This window comes from Ochotona curzoniae, unplaced genomic scaffold (assembly GCF_017591425.1).
Source record: "Ochotona curzoniae isolate NIBS_2020 unplaced genomic scaffold, NIBS_Ocur_1.0 scaffold_3223, whole genome shotgun sequence".
Taxonomy (NCBI): domain Eukaryota; kingdom Metazoa; phylum Chordata; class Mammalia; order Lagomorpha; family Ochotonidae; genus Ochotona; species Ochotona curzoniae.
Genome location: NW_024467108.1, coordinates 11,652,055 through 11,671,263, shown reverse-complemented (window position 1 = coordinate 11,671,263; position 19,209 = coordinate 11,652,055). Strand labels below are relative to the sequence as shown.

Below are 19,209 nucleotides of genomic sequence, written 5' to 3'. Positions count from 1 at the left end.
TCTGCCTCTCTCTCCTCATTCTAAATCTGTCTTTCAAATAAATAGATCTTAAAACCTTATATCTTGTGTCTATTTTCGTTTTTATCTTTAGCAGTTTATAGTATTGAAGCATACTTTTAACTGAACTTGGCATAATTTAGGATAGTCCACACCGGCTTATAACTCTAACAAGGTATATGTTAACAATTGAGGCGCAGAACAGTTTTAGGAGGGGTGTGCAGAGAAATCTTCAATATCATAGTGAGGAGTAACTAATCTTTGTGTCCTACCTAGTAAGGTATATGTGAGTCCAAGGTGACCATTTCCTGTCTGGCTCTAAGCTTTCCTTGTTGGTTTCTGTCTATCTAATCTAATTTTAATTTTTGAGGGGGATGGGGACTCTGGAGTGACCCTGATGGTCATTGCAAGAGAGGGTGGGGATCCAAAACTGAAACAAAGTAAGGACTAGAGAAAGCTCCTCTCCCTAGTCCCAAAGGAAGTTCACTGTTCTTTTTCTGAGGACCACTCAGGAGGGTGCCTGGCTATTGTTCCGATGACATTAGATCCTGTGAGGAAGGATCTGGGCTTCTTCCATCCCATGAAGAAAAAAGGTGAAGCACAAATTTTGTCTTTAAATCAAAAAGCAGTGGAGGTTAACACTATTATCAACTCAATGCTTTTATATGGCACAACAGAAATGCACACTTAATATTCAAGGAATCCAGGTACTGAAGAAAATGACTTTGCCAGGCAAATAGAAGGAAAATGAAACCAAAGAATAGAAGTAACATTTTTTATTGTGCACTGGGAAATAAGTATGTTTAATTATGTTTGTAACTTTAATTTTTTTTTAGTGTAAGTTGAAGAAATTTTCATGTACTTCAAAAAATACAGATTTAAGAGCATAACGATAAAAAATATTTATATCCAATAGTTGTCATGTTGTACATTGTTTCTAGATTGGTAGGTCCCACAAATTTCTACTTTATAGTTGCAATAATTCTGTATTGCTTCTGTCACAGGAAATGTAGCTTAAATTTAAATTTGTCATTAAAGTTATATTATTTGCAGTAATACATACCTTTTGATAGCTATTATGTAGCTAATTAAAGTAATCTAAATAGCTGTTCTTGGTGTTAGGCATCTTAAAGAATAGACTCTGTCAAATCATATTGGTTTATATACTTAACAAAGATAAAATTCTTACTGTGAATATTCATTGTTCTAAATACTATGTTCTTCAAATCCATGTAACAGCCCTGTGAGGGAAATATTTCCAATCTTAGAGATAAGACGCAGACATCTAGAAAGGTTTAAGCAACTACATTGGTGTATATGGCCCAGCCAGGATCTAACTCAGTCTGACTGCAGAATCAAAGACTTCAGTATCTTGCTGCTTTTGATTGGTTGATCAAAACATATTCACTGAATTACCGTACCTGGTACTGTGAGAAATACCAGGAAAGACAACGGTATAATCTTTTGCTTTTAAAAGGTGTAAAAGATTTCAGTTACAGTCAAAATTCTGCTGCCTGAACCTTAAACAGATGTCCTCCATGTCATAACCAAATGTATTCATTGAGACACATCATTTCCCCTGAAATGACTGATGGCTCAGAATGAAAATCCCACAGACCACAACTGGACTCTGTGACAGTGTAATGTTTTCCAGGTTCATGCTAAGAAATCCCAGAGTTCTGAGTACATGCCTACTGTTCCACAAGCATGACTCAAGTTTCTCTTTTCACATATATGTATGTGTGCATATGCATATCCATATATTAAATGTAGGATTTACTTTTACTAAATGTAGGATTTACTCCTACTAAACTTTTACTAAAATGTTAGATTAATAACACAAACTAAAAATAACATTCATGAAAATTAAATTAGCTTTTGGACTATTATTTATTCCTGTATCAGATGAAAGATTTATCTGCCATTTGCTTTCCAGTTGAAGAGTAATCTGCAGATGTAAGGCAAAATCTTGCAAATCTGAAAATATTATAACATGAAAGTTAAAAATTATGACTGGAATTAGACAGCCTAGCAAAGAGATACTTATCATGTGATTTTTTGAATTTCTAAACCTCTTTGTGTCTTAGTTTACTCATCTGTTAAGTGAAACGTACCACACAGAGTTACAGGAAATAAAATACGTGAACATGCAAAACACTTAACAAAAGCAACTCGACCAATGTAAATGATCCTTAAACTACTAAATATTATGCATTTCATTTCAGATAGTTGTCTATAAAATAAGTAATTGTTACATGTAATCAAAATAAAATATGTACTAGCATTATATTCTAAAACTAGTTTGCTGTGAGAAGTTCCATTTTAAAAATTTTTGTTTAGCAAACCGCTGAATTGTTAATTTTACAGATGTTACATATCTGAATTAACAAGTTTATACTCATTGAATACTAATTCTCTGACTTATTGTTGGGTTTTGTATAAAGTATTGATAGGAAAAAATGTTCCAGGGTTGAAATAAAATGACTTGCATTATAATGGTATTTGTGTTATGTCTCATTCCAATAGTAAAACCTTGCATTTTCCAAATATATTTGTTTTTTTTTCCTATCATTTTAAACATACTTTCGAATAATGCCTTTTGAAATCAAATTGCAAGAAAATAGTAACCCTTAACTTATCTAGTAGTGCTGTATTTTGGTGAAGAGTTCTGTTTATCATGAAACTAATCTCTATTGCGTTTTTCCAAGATTAGTCCTTTTTAGAGCATAGGACTAATAAGAATGTGCAGAGACATTTTATAAACAAATGATCCATGTTTATTTTTATCTTTTCTTGCAGTCATTCCCAACACAGCACCGCAACCCGTCAGCCTTCAGTGACTCTCCAACGGGCCATCTCCCTGGAAGGGTAAGATCCTAGAATGCCGCCACTCATTAATTACGCAAACTTCATGCATAAATAAAATCTCTTCTCTCCTCCCCTTTCCTGTCTTTCTCTTCCACCTCTTCTCCTTCTCTCTTTCTTTGAACCAAAAAAAGCATCTGCAAAACTCATATCCAAAACACCGTGTTAGGTACTAGATTTGATAAAGCAAGTGAGATCTCCTCTTTCCCATCAGAGACCTCATTGCCTCTGCCATAGTGTGAATAGCAAAAGAAAACATACTTACTTGCAATTCAATTTGAGCTTTGGTTTGTATAGGAAATATGTGTAAGAGTTAAAGGAGAATACAGGCGACATGTGTATCAGTCTGATAGTGGTCATCAAAGTGGGAGAAGCTGGTCATGATGATTTTAGAGGAAATGTAAGTCGAGCTAAGAAGTTAAGCATGTGTAGATATTTTCTCAACAATACACATTTATAGATATCGCTTCAATAAAAAAGAGAGAAGCTGACGTTACTCGATGTCTGTTAGGTATTGGGCTCCATGTGGGTATCTGTCTATCTGCATGTCTATCGATCTACCAATCCATCTGTCATCTCCTCTCTAGACATCCATCTTTCCTGATTTTTTTTCCAAAATAGGTATATGCAATGATTATTTTTCTAAGCATTTGTTCTAGGAGAATAGAAGGCACTAATACAGGAAGGAGCACAGGCTGGAATTGAAATCAATACTGAATGCTGTCCACCTCTGTCCCCCATGATGCAGTCTGATCATACTTTGTTGAGCTAGAAAACATTGATCATATAATTCACTAACCATATTCAAGCTATATTAGACATAGCAGTTATATCCTGTGGTTAAACAAAATGAGAATTAGAGCGGGCTCAGTAACCTGCAGTTTGGGAAGGTTTTGAGGACCATGTGCTTGCTGTGATGCTGAGTTGTGATTTGTGGCAGAGGTGGGTGTGTGAGAGCTAATCTTATCAACTGTCTGCTTCACCTTGTTCTTTATGAAGGTCTCCCTCTGGCAAGGCTCAGGATGACTGGCATTCCACATTTCTTCCAGCTATACTAAATAATGGAATTTCCTTTCAAAGCTGTCTCTAAACTGTTCTTTCATTTCTTTTGAAAGCCTTACTAGCAGCTTGTTCATAAGCATATTTCTGCATTTTCCACTGTTTTCCACTTGAGTTAAATGAATTTTGGGATAGACACAATCACTAATTTTAGTTCTCTAATAAGATAAGGGCAAAATTATTTTAAAACACACATGAAATCCCTTTACTTAAAATCAAGAAAACTGCATTATCAGCTTCAAAGCACTCCATTGTTCCAAGTGATATAAAGCAGTTTGCTTTGTGGGTAAGGCAATATACAAAATAGTCTCCTCACTACAATAGTGTAAGAAGGCTGACTCTACAATCAAAGAATTTGCTGTGTCTCCTTTTATTCATATAAAGAAAACAGATTTTGTGTTATTTCACAGATACAATTAAAGAAGGTAATTACTTCCCTCCCTCCTTCCTTGTTTTTTCCTTCTAATTTCTGCAATAACATATTTTCAATTTACTTTATAATCACAGGGTTAATATGCCACTAACCATGATATTCAGCAAATATAAAGTAGACAGCTGTTCCCCAAGAATATAGAAAAGGAAAATTAACAATGATCAACTCATAGAATGACTGTTTAATTCTTATGCACTTTGGTACTTTATATTAACTGCCACATAACAGAAAAAAAAATCATGTGATATTTGTCCTTTTGTGACTGACTTCCTTCACTAAGCATAATGATCTCCAGTGGCAAGTATCTGGTTGCAAAAGATGGGTTTTCATTGTCTTTTGTGGCTGAACCGTTTGATTCCCCTCTAATTCTTGCATTTTATCTTAACTTCCAAGTATCAAAAAGCATGATACTTATCTTTTGAGGACTGGCTTATTTTGCAAAGCATAATAATTTTCAGTTCCATCCATTTTGCTGTAAAAGACAATATTTCATTGTTTTATATGGCTTAGTAGTATTCTGTAGTGTATGTATACACCATACTCTTTATTCACTCGTCAGTGATTGGATATCTAGACTGATCATATCTTAGGTGTTGTAAATTGAGCAGCTATACAAATAACTTTTATATGGGACTTTCATTTTATTTGAGTAAATTCCTAAGAAGTGAAATGGCTGGGTTGGGTTATATGGTAGATCTACATGCAGATTTCTGAGGTACCTCCAGACTGTCTTCAATGATGCTGGTTTACATTCCCACCAACAGTGACTAGGGTACCTTTTTCCCCCACAAGCTAGCCAGTATTTATTATTATTTTTTTTAATGATAACCATTCTAACTGGGTGAGGTAAAACCTCGGTGTGGTTTTTACTTGCATTTTTCCTAATGACCAATGATTCTGAGCATTTTTTTTAATGTATATGTCAGCCATAATGAATTTCTTATGTATTCTAGATATTAATTCCTTGTCAGATGCATAGTTTGTGAATTTTCTTTTACCATTCTGTCAGTTGTTTTTTTTGCTTGGTTGAGTGTTCCCTTTACAATGTAAAACTTCTGAGCTTGACATAAATTCATTTGTCAGTTTTGTTTTCATTGCCTGTACTTCTAGAAATCTTTGCCTAAACCTCTTTTTTTCAGTGTTTTCCTCTACTAATTTGATGGCATTGACTACTGATTTTTATATACAGTGTAAGGTATAAAGTAATTAATTATTTCATATTTCTGTGTGCATAAATACCATTTCCCAAACACCATTTGGTGAAGAGACTGTCATTTCTTCAGGGATTGATTTCAATTCATTTATCAAAGATAAGTTTGTTGTTGTTGTGTGGATTCACTTCCTGGATATTTTGATTGGGATCATATTGAATCTGTAAATTGCTGTGGGTAGAATGAACATTTAGGTGATGTTAATTCTTCCAGTCTATGAATATGGAATATTTTTCTGCTTTATTCCCCTCAGGTGTGTGTGTCTTCTATTGTAGAGATCTTTCACATCTTTGATTAAACTTGTTCCAAGTCATTTACATTTTTATAGCTGTTCAGAATGGGACTGATCTTGTAAGTTCTTTCTCAGTCAGATTTTGTACATAACTTCTATTGATTTTTGTGTTTCATTTTATTACCGGTAATGCTGTTAAACTCTTATGCGTTCTGAAAGTGTTAATGGAGTTTTTTTCCCCACATATATAGATGCATGTCATTCATAAACTGGGATATTACTTCCTCCTACCTAATTTGTATCCTTTAGATTTCTTTTTCTTACCAAAGGTCCTAACACTTCCAGAACTATATTAAATAGTTAGAGTTTAAGAATTCATTTTGAATTCTGGCCTCTGCCATCTCTATCACTCTTAATCATAGGAAACACATTTTACCTCTGTATATTTAAAATTTTTTAACAACTGAAAAGGAGCATATATAAGTTACCAACTTTCTGTAAAAGTAGCAGCAGATATTAAATATACACTTCCTAGTCCAAGTCTTTGGGAAAGCAAACCAAACCTAATTTTATAGCCTAAATTAGTTGAAGACTCACTTTCAACACCCATTATTAAATACATACATGTTTATGTATAGATTTATCTAAAACATTTATAAGTATAAAATAAAATATTTGAGGTGGAAATAATTTTTCAGTGCTGGAAATTTAGAAGAGAAAATCTCTGTAAATCTCTGCAGGACCCACAAAATAAAGATTCATACTGCACATGCCCAACTGGCTGTCAGATCAAGAGATGATGTGCTATACAACCATTATCCTAAACACACAGAGGAAACGTTACTTTTCATTTTGCATAGACTATTGATGCCTTAGTAGATTTCCTGTTGAGATATTTAACTGCTGAGTGTGAGCAATCAGCTGAGATTGGAACTTCCATTGCTTCAAAATTCTTATTCTTAAAGTTTTTGTGAAAAGCAACTACCCTGAATAATTTTAAAGATGAATACAATTTAAATGCTCATATGTTTGTTGCAATTTTCATATAAGTTATCATTTACATGACATAAATTAAGTGAAAATATTTCAAATTTCCTCTTAAGTTGATCCATGCAGACAACAAAATGGTTTAATCGAGCCATCCACCATATTCACTGCTGTTCTTGAATTGTTGTCTGAATCATAGAACTGTTCCAGACGGAATTAGGCAGAATATCATTCTCATTAACAGTGTGCACCCTATGGTTCAGCTCCAGTTTGGCAGATACCGCCCACACCTCTCTCTTGTCTTCTTCCTGAGAATTATTAAAATGAAAGCAAATGGAATTTTTTACAGGATAATCTCGTAGTGCTTTAAAAATGTATGAGTATATCAAAGGGCAAGCTTCTATATTTTAAGTATTTTTAAAGGTTTCTTTATTTTTATTCGAAAGTCATATATACAGAGATGAGGAGAGACAGAGAGGAAGACCTCCCCCTGCTGACTCACTCCCCAAGTGGCCAAATGGCCAGAACTGAGCTTTTCCGAAGCCAAGAGCCAGGGGCTTCTTCCAGGTCTCCCATGCGGGTGCAACATCCCAAGGCTTTGGACCATCCTTGACTGCTTTTCCAGGCCACAAGCAGGGAGCTGGAAGGGAAGCTGGGACACTGAAACACGAACCGGTGCCCATTTGGGATCCCAGTGTGTGCAAGGCAATGACTTTAGCCACTAGGCTACTGCACCAGGCCCAAAACTTCCACGTTTCTACCTTCACGTTTCAGGGCAAAGAAAGCAAATGCAATGTGTTAATCAATGAAAAAAATCCCTTGTGCAAAAAATAATCAAATTTCAAAATATAAATTTCACTTACACAGAATATACTTTTTTGTACTTTGTATTGTAGGTACCACAAATCATGGAAAGTAAATGATATTTGTCTTTTCGGGCTGGCTTATTTTACTAAGTTTAATGGTTTCCAGTTGTGTCCATATTGTTGGGAAAGACAAGATTCTATTTTTTATGGCTAAATAGTATTCTAGAGTATATATATACCAAATTTTCTTTATCCAGTCATCAGTTGGTGGATATCTGGGTTGATTCCATTTCTTAGCTGTGGTGACTGCAATAAACACGAGGGTTCAGGTAACTCTCTCATATGCTGATTTCATTTCATTTGGATAAATTCCCAGGAGTAGGATGACTGATCATAAAGTAAATCTGTTTTCAGATTTCTGAGGTATCGCCATGCTGTTTTCCATAATGGCTGTTAAAGGGATCATGGGGCTGTACATAGCTGCCTTTTGGAATGCCTGGCCTCAGTTCTTGCTCTGTATCCACACAATCAGAGACCCATTAGTCCCTCATGATTCGCAGAGAATGCTCGAGTGCCTCCTGCACACCTGTGCACCCCAGCTCATAGAAGCAGTGCTGCGTGGTGTCTGCAGGAGCCTGGCCTGGCATACTGATTTATTTGTCAGATTATAGGGATAGCTTTTAAAACTTGAAAAGAGGAGCTTTATTCAGAATTTTAGTTGCTGAGATCGGTGGCCAAAAATCTGAAACTTGGCTTCAGAAAGATATGTGACTGTACCAGAATAAAGCATATATAGCTAGCATGGATCAAATATATAGGTATCACCCTCTATTTTCTTTTCCTCTCTGCTGAAATATTTATTTATGGATTTTGTTAGAAAATCAAAGACATTGGAAGCTAGCTTGTTTTTATAAATGGTCAGAGGAAACCATTCATCCCTTCAAACCGTTTTTAGTTTATGATTTACACTTCAGTGAAGGCAAATCTGCCTCTTGTGTGATAAAGTTCTATATGAGAGATACAGCTTCCACTTACTGTCAGTTCACCTACTGAAAAAATGTCTAGCTATTTGGAATGAATCAGGGAGTTGACAGATCCTCCTCCATCTCCCACCATAGGGGGTGAGGGCAGGTGGGCCTTCACAGTTTAAACCTAAGTGGGGGTCAAAAAGGAATCAATCAGAGCAGTAAATAACCCAAGACCATATCTGCCCACCCTCCCCAACCCAGTGTACAATCAAGTGTTTCCATGTCTTTTTCTGTCTCACAATTTCCATCTCTACTTTTAGTTGATATGTCAGCTTATTTTCTTTACCCTCTGGCCTACTGCTTCTTTTTCCATACCTCAATCTACAGACTTTCATTTCTAAGCTTTATAATCTTTCTTCTCTACTTGAGCAGAGCCGAAAATATACAAGGTGTCATCACAGTAAACTTTAAGAACTGGCAAAAATGGATCAGTGTTGAAAAAATGCTGAGGCTGCAAAAAGCTAATATTTAAGAGCTCTCAATACATAGAATCTGTCTCTCAGCTCCTGCATTTCTACCGCCATCTGCTGTTGAAATAGCAACTGTGCAAAGAAAAAGATTTTTGCATGACTTGTTATCACAAATACATTTGACATTCACATGCAGTTTTGGGGATAACACTTCTAATTTATGTTACAGTTAAAGACTTACTATACCACGAAATACAAGAGTTCAGATTATGCAACGCATAAGATCTTAGCTCAGTGGGAGTTTTAGGCAAGGGTTATAAATAATAACCAAAAAGATGACCATTTCACTCACATTACAAATCATTAAAACTCAAAAGAGAGAAAGACAAGCAAGGAGGAAGGGCATATCATTTTATTTTAAAATTATGAACCAGATTCAATTTATTCTGTTTGTATTAATATAGTAGTTTTAAAGATTTACTCCAGGCCCGGCGCGGTGGCGCAAGTGGTTAAAGGTCCTCGCCTTGCACGCCCGGGATCCCATATGGGCGCCGGTTCTAATCCTGGCAGCCCCGCTTCCCTTCCAGCTCCCTACCTGTGGCCTGGGAAAGCAGTCAAGGACGGCCCAAAGCTTTGGGAACCTGCACCCGCGTGGGAGACCCGGAAGAGGCTCCTGGCTTCGGATCGGCATAGTATCGGCCCGTTGCGCTCACTTGGGGAATGAATCATCGGACGGAAGATCTTCCTCTCTGTGTCTCCTCTCTGTATATCCGCCTTTCAAATGAAAAAATAATAAAAATAAATCTTTTAAAAAAAAAAGATTTACTCCAGATTTACTTTTATTGGAAAGGCAGATTTACAGAGAGAAGGAGAGACAAAAAGAAAGATCTTCCATCCGCTGGTTCACTCCCCAACTAGCCACAACAGCTGGAGTTTAGCCAATCCAAAACCAGGAGCCAAGAGCTTTTTCCAGGTCTCCTACATGGGTGCAGGGTCCCAAGGCCTTGGGCCATATGTGACTGCTTTCCCAGGCAACAGGCAACAGGCAACAGGCAACAGGCAGGGAGCTGGAGAGGAAATCAAGCAGCCGGGACAGGAACCTGGTGCATGCAAGATGAGGAATTGAGCCACTAGGCTGCTGAGCCAGGCCCGAGAGGAATCTTAAAAACCTTGGAATTAATCTAAACAAAGTTGTAAAGACCTCTATGATGAAAATTACAAAACATTTTTTAAAAGAAATAGAAGGAGACATTTAAAGATGGAGAAGTTCACCGAATCCCTGGATCTGCAGGATCACTATCATTAAAATGTCCATACTACCAAAATTAATATATAGATTCAATGAGATCCCAACGACATTCTTCTCAGAAATAGAAAACGTGATACAAAAGTTCATCTGGAAACACAAGAGACCATGAATAGCCCAAGCTATCCTGAAGAATAAAAATCAAACTGGAAGAATCACAATTCCAGGTCTCAAGACATACTACAGGGCAGTCATCATTAAAACAGTCTGGTACTGGTGCAGAAATAGAGAAGAGGATCAATGGAACAGAATAGAAACCCCAGAAGGGAGCCCACAAATGTACAGCCAATTAATCTTCGACAAGAGTACTGAAACCAATCCAGCAAAAAATGTTGGTCTCTTTAACAACCGCTGTTGGACAATTGGATAGCAGCCTGCTGAGGTAAGGAGCAAGACCCTCCCCGCAACCCACTTTATACAAAAATCTGCACCCAGAAACCATTAAACTATTATAGAAAAACATAAGAAGCATTCTCCAAGACTGGATTAGGAAAGACATCTTTAAAAAAACCATCAAAAGTAAAGGCAAAACATTCACCATTCATAAGGAGTATCCATACAAAAGTGGTAGTCAGGGGCCCGGCGCAGTAGGCTAGCAGCTAAACTCTTCATCTTGCATACACCAGGATCCCATATGGGCACTGGTTCTAATCCCAGTGGCCCTGCTTCCCATCCAGCTCCCTGTTTGTGGCCTGGGAAAGCAATCAAGGGTGGGCCAAAGCCTTGGGACCCTGCATCAGTGTGGGAGACGCGGAAGAGGCTCCAGGCTCCTGGCTTCGGATTGGCTCAGCTCCAGCCGTTGCAGCCACTTGGGGAGTGGATTAACAGTTGGAAGATCTTCCTCTCTGTCTTTCCTCCTGTCTATATATCCAACTGTCTAATGAAAATAAATAAATAAATCTTTTTTAAAATGGTTGTCAGAAGGGTTTTTGGTTTGCTGATTCATTGCATCAATATAAACAAATTCTATCTTGACGTTGAATCTTTACTGGACATTGCTTTTGACCTTGATCTGAACCATTTTTTTTTTAAAAAAGTGGTTCTTGTTATCTCACCTGGCTGTGACCTAGGATGTGACAAACCTGGGGAGAACAGCAGATGAAGAGAATTGCTTGGGGTATCATTTGTCAGCCTTCATTAGATTACTCATCTTGAGACATCCGTCTTCATAGATCCAGACTAAATCTGGTGCTTTTCTCTGAATTTATTTCAAATTCCTTAGAGACCCTCAAATTCCATTAGGATTTCTGTTTACTTCCTTCTCCTCGCCAATTATAAGAAAATTTAAAGGAAGAGCACATCTATATTCTGTGCCACGGGCCAGATGCCCGCTCTCTTGCCAGAAAAGCAGCCAGCGATCTTTATCCCTTATTTAATCTCCTGGCTGATTTTCAGTCCTGGTAAATGTTTGCTCCTGTGACGTTGCTTTTAAGACGTCAGTCAGCAGCCTTTATTGACTAATGGATCACATTTGGTAAAGGCCCCTGCTGGTTAGATGGAGGTCAGACTGCTCAATGAGACTTGTGCACGGGACAAATATCATTCGCCCAGTCACTGAGCTTATTGATTAACCTTTTGTTCATTCATTCAACTCAGCATGTACTGAATGTACAGTACTGACTGAGCACTTTGGTGAGGCATTAGAGAAAATGAAGAAGAAAAACATCCAATCCATGCCATTGAGAGACTCACGGGACAGTGAGGATGAAAGAATGTTGAAAACGGCAGTAGTTCACTGAGATTTTATCCTTGCAGTGTCAGAACAAGAAAAAAGTGGTTGATTTGAGGAAAACCAGTAGCTTGTTCAGATGCAGTTTTAGTGATTTTTATCCACTAACTCTCAAACCTTTTTTCATACTCTTGTGGAATTACATCAGGAGCTGGGAATTTTTCCTTCTATCCAAAGCTGTGAGAGCTGTGTGGGAGTGTAGAAGATTTGTACACTTCATAGCTTCTTCAATTTTGGAAAGAATTCCTCAGTGCATTTCAGTATCAATATTGTCTGATGAAATGTGTGAACACTGCTCTCTCTCTAAGTCATTAGTTATCCTCAAGTCTGTCCACTACTGAGCAACCAGGGTAATTTAAAGAGCATGCCCTTCTAGTTTTTCAGCACCTAACACTTGTTATCTTCTTGTGCTCCTCCTGAGTTCCCTAATATAAAGTAAGGATTACAATATGCTTCCTAGGATTGTTTTGACAATTATTTTTAAATATGGGAAGAACCTATCACAGTTCTTAGCAAGCACAGTCAGTGCTAGGTTGGGGTTTAGTTCTCTTTATCATCTTCTCTCCATGTCCCAGCTGCCCCTTTCTGTTATGCTAGAACCTCTTTCCACCTCCACCAAACCAAAATTATTTGAGAAAATATTCATTTGTTATTTATACAAAGCATTTCCTGTATATCTCACATGTGTCCCCTGGGAGATGTAGTGTCACCATACATGGCAGACACAAAAAGTGCATACCCTTTAGAAAGCTATACCAAGGATCCAAACACTCTTGCAGATTCAAAGAAATAATTTGTAAAAGTGTTACTAGTGTTTTGTGTTAAGATATAATACATAGACATTTTCTTGGGTGTTGTACAATAGTCACACATGAGAAATTTTATAATGGCAGCTTCAGTAATAGCAGCTGATATGAAAACACTATTTTTGAGGTACAATGTCACTTCATCTCAACTCCATATTTTACATATAACAAAATAAGTCCACAAATCATGAAAATGTGTGCTATCTCACATATATATACACATATCCACTCCTTCCATGAATCTGTAATCTGCAGTGGTTACCTTCACTTTGAGATTATTTATAGGAAATTGTTACATAGAGAATATCAGAACTTTTCTCATTTGCTTATATAACAGATCAAATCTCTGCCATACAGCTTAATGCTGTGGTTTTGCTCCATGTTCCATGTGGATGAGTTTCTCTTCTCTACGAGATGGACAGCTTCTTAAGGATAGCTCTTAGGTTCCATCGTATAGGATCGTTATTGAGCAATCACCCATGCATAAACAATGTTTAATAAACGATGGTTTGTTTAAGTCCTTTCTCCTGTGATGCCCTGACAATTAGGGCGATTATTCTCTGAGCAACAGATCTTCTCCACTATCAGCCATTTTCTTCACTAGAAAACAAATAAGGCACATACTCTACCTTCTTTTTCTTCCATGGCATTCTAAAGACTTCTGAAGGTAATTAGCATCTTGAACACCGCTTATAACCATCACTTTTAACTTGTAAACTTTGGACATGAAACTTTAACCTTCCTCATCTTTAAGTGGGACAAAACAATACATTAATTATAGGGTTTTTATGAAAATCAAATTCCTCATTGCTTAATAAGTATTGGTGATTATAATTAAAACTAAAGTTCATTTAACTAACCAAAAAAAAAAAAAAAAACAAATTTCTACTAAATCCAAGTATAAAAATGAATAAGGGTAGAAGTAGTGGTTTTGTTTTCTTTTTACTGATGTTGTTGGTAATTCACCACATGTGACGGTGGGGTCAATATACTGACTTAAAGTGCTACAAGAGTACTAGATCACCAAATATATCCTAATAAATCTGTGCTAGCAAAGGGTTTGAACACAAGACAATTTTTATGCATCTCTTTTAGTCCTGGTTATATTTCAATTTATATTGTTTATTTCCCCCATTGGACTAGAAATTCTACGAAGACCTATATGTGTGATAATAATCTTCATCCACTATATAGAATCTTGCAAATGTTATATACTCAATAAATATTCGGTGAGCGACTATTAAGACCAACACAAACCATATTCATTAGTACAGTATGGGCATTTATATTTATCATTTGGCCCAACATGGTAGCCTAATGGCTAAAATCCTTGCTTTGAACATACCAGGATCCCATAACGGCACCAGTCCTAATCCCAGGGACCTGCTTCCCATTCAGCTCCCTGCTGTGGCCTAGGAAAGCAGTTGAGGTTGGCCCAAAGCCTTGGGAGCCTACACCCACCTGGGAAACCCACAACAGTTCCTGGCTCCTGGCTTCGGATCAGTGCATCACCAGCAATTGCAGTCACTTGGGAAGTGAATCATTGGATGGAAGATATTTTTTTCTGTCATTCCTCCTCTCTATATATCTGACTTTGCAGTAACAATAAATAAATCTTTATATTTATTATTCCAGTTTGCCCCTACAAAAGTCATGGCACCCTGATTCCCATTTTAAGGATGAAAAACTGAATCTACACAAGATGAACTGGCAAGTCAATGGCAAATCTGGGTTCCCAACTTAAATATGTGAATGAAGCAAATCCAGTCCTGTAACCACTACAGAGAAATACACCATTCCTTAAGAAATCAGATGTGATACACATTTCTTGTTCATAAACAATTCCCAGTACATACATATACAGGGCCTTTAAGACACTTATGGGAAATACATATTTTGAAACAAAACTGTATTTCAATTATATTGCTCCTCAGACATTTTGAGGTACCACTGTGTATATGTGTGCATGTGTGTAAATATAGATGCTATAATACCCCCCCAGAACAAAATGCTGTGGGGATACCACCCAAGAGATAGCTAACTGCCTGAGGAGTGGTTTTAGGATAAACTGGTCCAGCTGATGCTGTGCATTACAAACAGAGGGGGAATACTCCCAAAGAATAAGAGAGCCTGGCCATCAGGAACACACGGGATGCTTTGAGTAGCAGAAGGATGCAGGACCAAACTGGGAGTTCACATTGAAAGCCTTCATGAATGGCATGTCACGGAAAAGCAGATTAAGTTTTATTTTTATTAATAATAATAATAATAATAATATAAATAATTATAATAATTATTATTATTTATAAATAATAATTATGTATACGTTTTCAAGATACTTTAGGAAACAATCAATTAAAGTAATTAGCACATCCATCACCTCACATACTTCTTCCTTTCTGATAAGAATACTTAAAATCCTCTCTTTTTAACTATTTTGAGATGCAGACTACTGTAATATTAACTGTAGTCATTTCATTAAGCAACAGAACATCAGACTGATTTGAGTTGCAGAATAACTCATCATCAACGAGAGAGGATAAGGCTGCTCATTCATTAACTCATTCAGCAAGTAGTCAAAGGCAGTTGAAGTGTGCAGATCTCTGCATCCATGTCAGAGGTCTGGCTGAAGTTCTGGGCTCCTGCTTTTGACTTGTGCCAGGTCATTGCAACCATCTGCGGAATAAATGAGTGAACAAAAGATCTCTTTTTTCTCTTTCTCTCCCTTTCTCTCATACTGCCTTTTAAATAAATAAAATACATATTTTAAGTGAATAACCTTTGAAAGGAGAAAATGAGTTTTCGGGACTGTACTATCCATTACAATAGCCACCAAACATGTGATATATGCCACTTAGAATTAAAATGAAAACTTAAGATTCTCAGTCACATCAGCCACAGTTCAACTACTTAATAACAGATAGAACATTTCTATTACATAAGTTCACATAGTAAATATAGAGAATGAAAGTACATAAATGGCAAAAGTCGAAGCTGTCAAATTGGAGAGGAACAATTAGTAGAGTTATTTCTGATCTCTCTAATCGTATCAAGTAAGTACTTATAAAATAGTGTTAGTTATAAAATAAAGCGGAATCGTGGTATAGAAGTAGGAAATTGCCACTTTTAGTTTTCATCAAGCAAAAACACAAAATGCTAAAGTTAGAAGGAATCGTGGTGATTCTGGCTTGCTTTCCTCACTATTCACTGTATTATGTAAAACAGATACTGCCACTAAGAGAAACAGTTTTCAAAGACACACAAGGAGTCATGGCTAAAAACAGGACTCATTCTAAAGCTTTTTACACCTTTCTTGAGGTATCCAAATTAAGGTTAAGAGAGGACCTGCAAAATTCAAATCCAAATATTTTTATTTAACCCAGGCTGTTTTCCCTATATCACACTAATTGCAGAGAATTTGAACACTTAATAGCTAAATGGAATTTCACATTATTATAGAGCTCCAGCTCAAAATTTATATTAAAAACTGTTTCAGAAAGTTTCTTTTACCTTATGAAATATATACAAGGTTTCCCTCTTTAAGCCTGTTATCAAATATTACTTTAGTTTATACCCAGAAAAAATGGCACTACAAAAATAATTCTAAAATAACAAAATTGCTAAAATTATTACTATTATACTTAAGTGTTCTTTAAAAATCAAAATAGAGAGAAATAGAGAGCCAGCATGGTGTCTCAACCCACAACACTGTCATCCCATGTGGGCACTGGTTAGAGTCCCGGCTGCTCCATTTTAGTCCAGCTGCCTGCTTGTGCCTGAGAAAGCAGCAGAGGATGATGCAAGTCCTTGGACCCCTGCACCCAACTGGGAGATGTGGAAAATTGGCTGCAAGTTGGCTCAGCTCCAGCCATTGAGGCTATTTGAGGAGTGAACCAGCACATGAAAGATTCTCTCTCTCTCTCTCTCTCTCTCTCTCTCTCTCTCTCTCTCTCTCTCTCTCTCTCCCTGTGTCTCTCATTCTCATTCTGTAATTTTGCCTTTCCAATAAAAATAAATAAATCTTTTTTTTTTTGCTGCTCAGTGCTTTATTTCCCATTCACACAACAAACTAACCTAAATTCTACACAGTAACTTAGTTTGAATTAGAATGTCATTGACACACATCCAAGCCTAGTCTCTTATTTCTCTACCAGAAGGCCTTGTGAACCTCTTAGTCTCAGGACAAGGGACACATCCGTCACACTTACTCATCTTCCTTGTTTGGAGTACGAGAGAGGAGGAGAGGTGGTCGTCTCTGGGTTACCAGTGGTATCCGGGTGGTGCCAACCTCTCTATTTGTCTGGAGCTCGAAGCACTTGAGCAGGCTCATTCTTCTACAAGCTGGTTGAGAGCAGTTTGCCTGTCCAACTGGGCCTCCTTTTATACCCACTTTCTATGCTCAGTCTCTCCAGCACTTGTTGCTGATTGGCTGGCTTCAGCTTCTCTCTCTTCTCTCCTCCTTACGGTCTACTGGAGGGTGAACATTATCTGGGCTGTACACATTCACAAGCAAGTCCTAAGTCCTGACATGTCACTTAATATTGCTACTTCCTTTAAGGGGGGAGGAAGTTATACACAAGTTCACCTTGGATATATTCATTAATGTTTCATATATCTCAAACACAGATCAGCATCACATTATTTCAGCTAATATTCCACACATTTCACGTTCTAAGGGGATGGTCTACACACAGCAAGATGTCCTTGAGGCAGTCATGTACTGACTTCTGTACTTGGGCCATACTGTTGGTTCATGATCATTCCACATTAGCTGGTAACATCAATATGGGATGAAGCTATCAATGTGCCAAGTCAAATCCTGTAATTTGACTCCTCATGCAATTCAATAAAGCATTGAGGCAGCAAGCTGGCCTTCTAGGTCGGCCTCCTTTCTAAGTGAAGGGGGCATCCCTCTGGCTGCCCATTCTCATGGTCTTTATCCTGTGTCTTTCTCATTTCTTCTTTTCTCAATTGCGTGTTGCCTCCTCTCCAACCCTGTCCATGCAGCACTGTTCACAGTTTAAGACCCCACTGGAAACATTACATTCGCTGCTGAAGACAAACACAGAAAAATTAACCCTGTCTCTGTCTACATGTTCAACCTCTTGCTATTTTATACAGAGGAAATACAAAGGTGCACATTACAATCCACTAGCCCATGAATTGCTGGAAATCTCACTGAAAAATGTAAGTACAGGTGATAAGAATAGAGAGCATTGCACTGGAAGGCAGGATACCAAGTTGTGATGAACATAATAACAGAACTCGTCAAAAATAAATAAATCTTTAAAAGCAATAAACATGGGAACAGAAAGCTGAAGTAAATCCCTGTCATCACGGATTATACAAATTACCTATTGGAGATGTTTTCAGTCAATAAAAATATAAAGGGGAAAAGAAGGAGTGACCTATTTTCCTTTTGATAAGAAATGGTATTTGGAAAGAATGATTATGAAAATTGGGAACAAGCATATGTGAGGGCAAGATTTAGCTGCTGCTTTTATCTTTCTTGGGAAAGTCAGACAAAAACAAATTAAAATGAAACATACTTACTGGATTATCTTATTTGCTAAATGATTATGCTAAAGGTCTAATATTTCCAAGTCAAACTGATTGATACTAATCTCTAGTTGATTTATATTTGTGGGATGAAAACTAATTTGTCTCATTCCTCTTATCAAAGATATTGTATGTTCAATTTCAGATGTGAAAATCCCTGTCACCACGGATTGTACAGGTAGAAGGTAGTTACAAGAGAGTGAATATATAGACTGGATTTTAGTAGTTAAACCCAATGCGTTATGTTACAGCTTGCTACTAAGTCTTCTGTTTTGCAATGAGGTTTCTATAGAGTAATTTTAGAATGTTGAGGTAAGCTTCCCAGAGACAAACTTGGGGGGTTGTGGAAACAATGTGGCATAAAGTAAACACTTCAGACTTACAAATGGAAGTTGCTACAGGAGTTCTCCCTGATTACAGAAGCATTCCATATCTTCTCATTGTCTAGGTACAAAATCTGAATTCTTCAGCTGAGCATCCAGGTCCTGCCCTCATTCCCCTAAGGGCTCCAGCTCTTCTCATCACGTATCCTGCACTCCATTCACATTGCAATGGTCAGTGTCCTTCAGACCCATCTTGAATATGCCTCTGACCATGTGATCATGATATCTGCTGAAGATATCTGTTCCCCTTCCATTGTCTCATTTCTACCCATCTCTTATGCCTCTGATCTTCTCCATTACTTAACCTTTTTTCTTTAACACACAGATTTCTCTTTATCTTATGTGTGCCTCTTTGCTTTCCAAACAGGAAAAAACTAAGTGTGTGAAAACTTACTGAG

General features: G+C 37.2%; 1 protein-coding gene across 13 annotated transcripts in view; it reads left to right on the top strand.

Annotated features, from left to right (window-relative positions):
• DLG2 (discs large MAGUK scaffold protein 2) overlaps positions 1-19,209 on the top strand; it is a 1,763,217-nt gene that overhangs the window by 1,410,031 nt on the left and 333,977 nt on the right. For all 13 annotated transcript variants that reach the window (XM_040964332.1, XM_040964339.1, XM_040964335.1 and 10 more), the window contains one exon: positions 2,797-2,865. In XM_040964332.1, the coding sequence (XP_040820266.1) occupies positions 2,797-2,865 (69 nt within the window). The remainder of the gene's footprint in view (positions 1-2,796; positions 2,866-19,209) is intronic.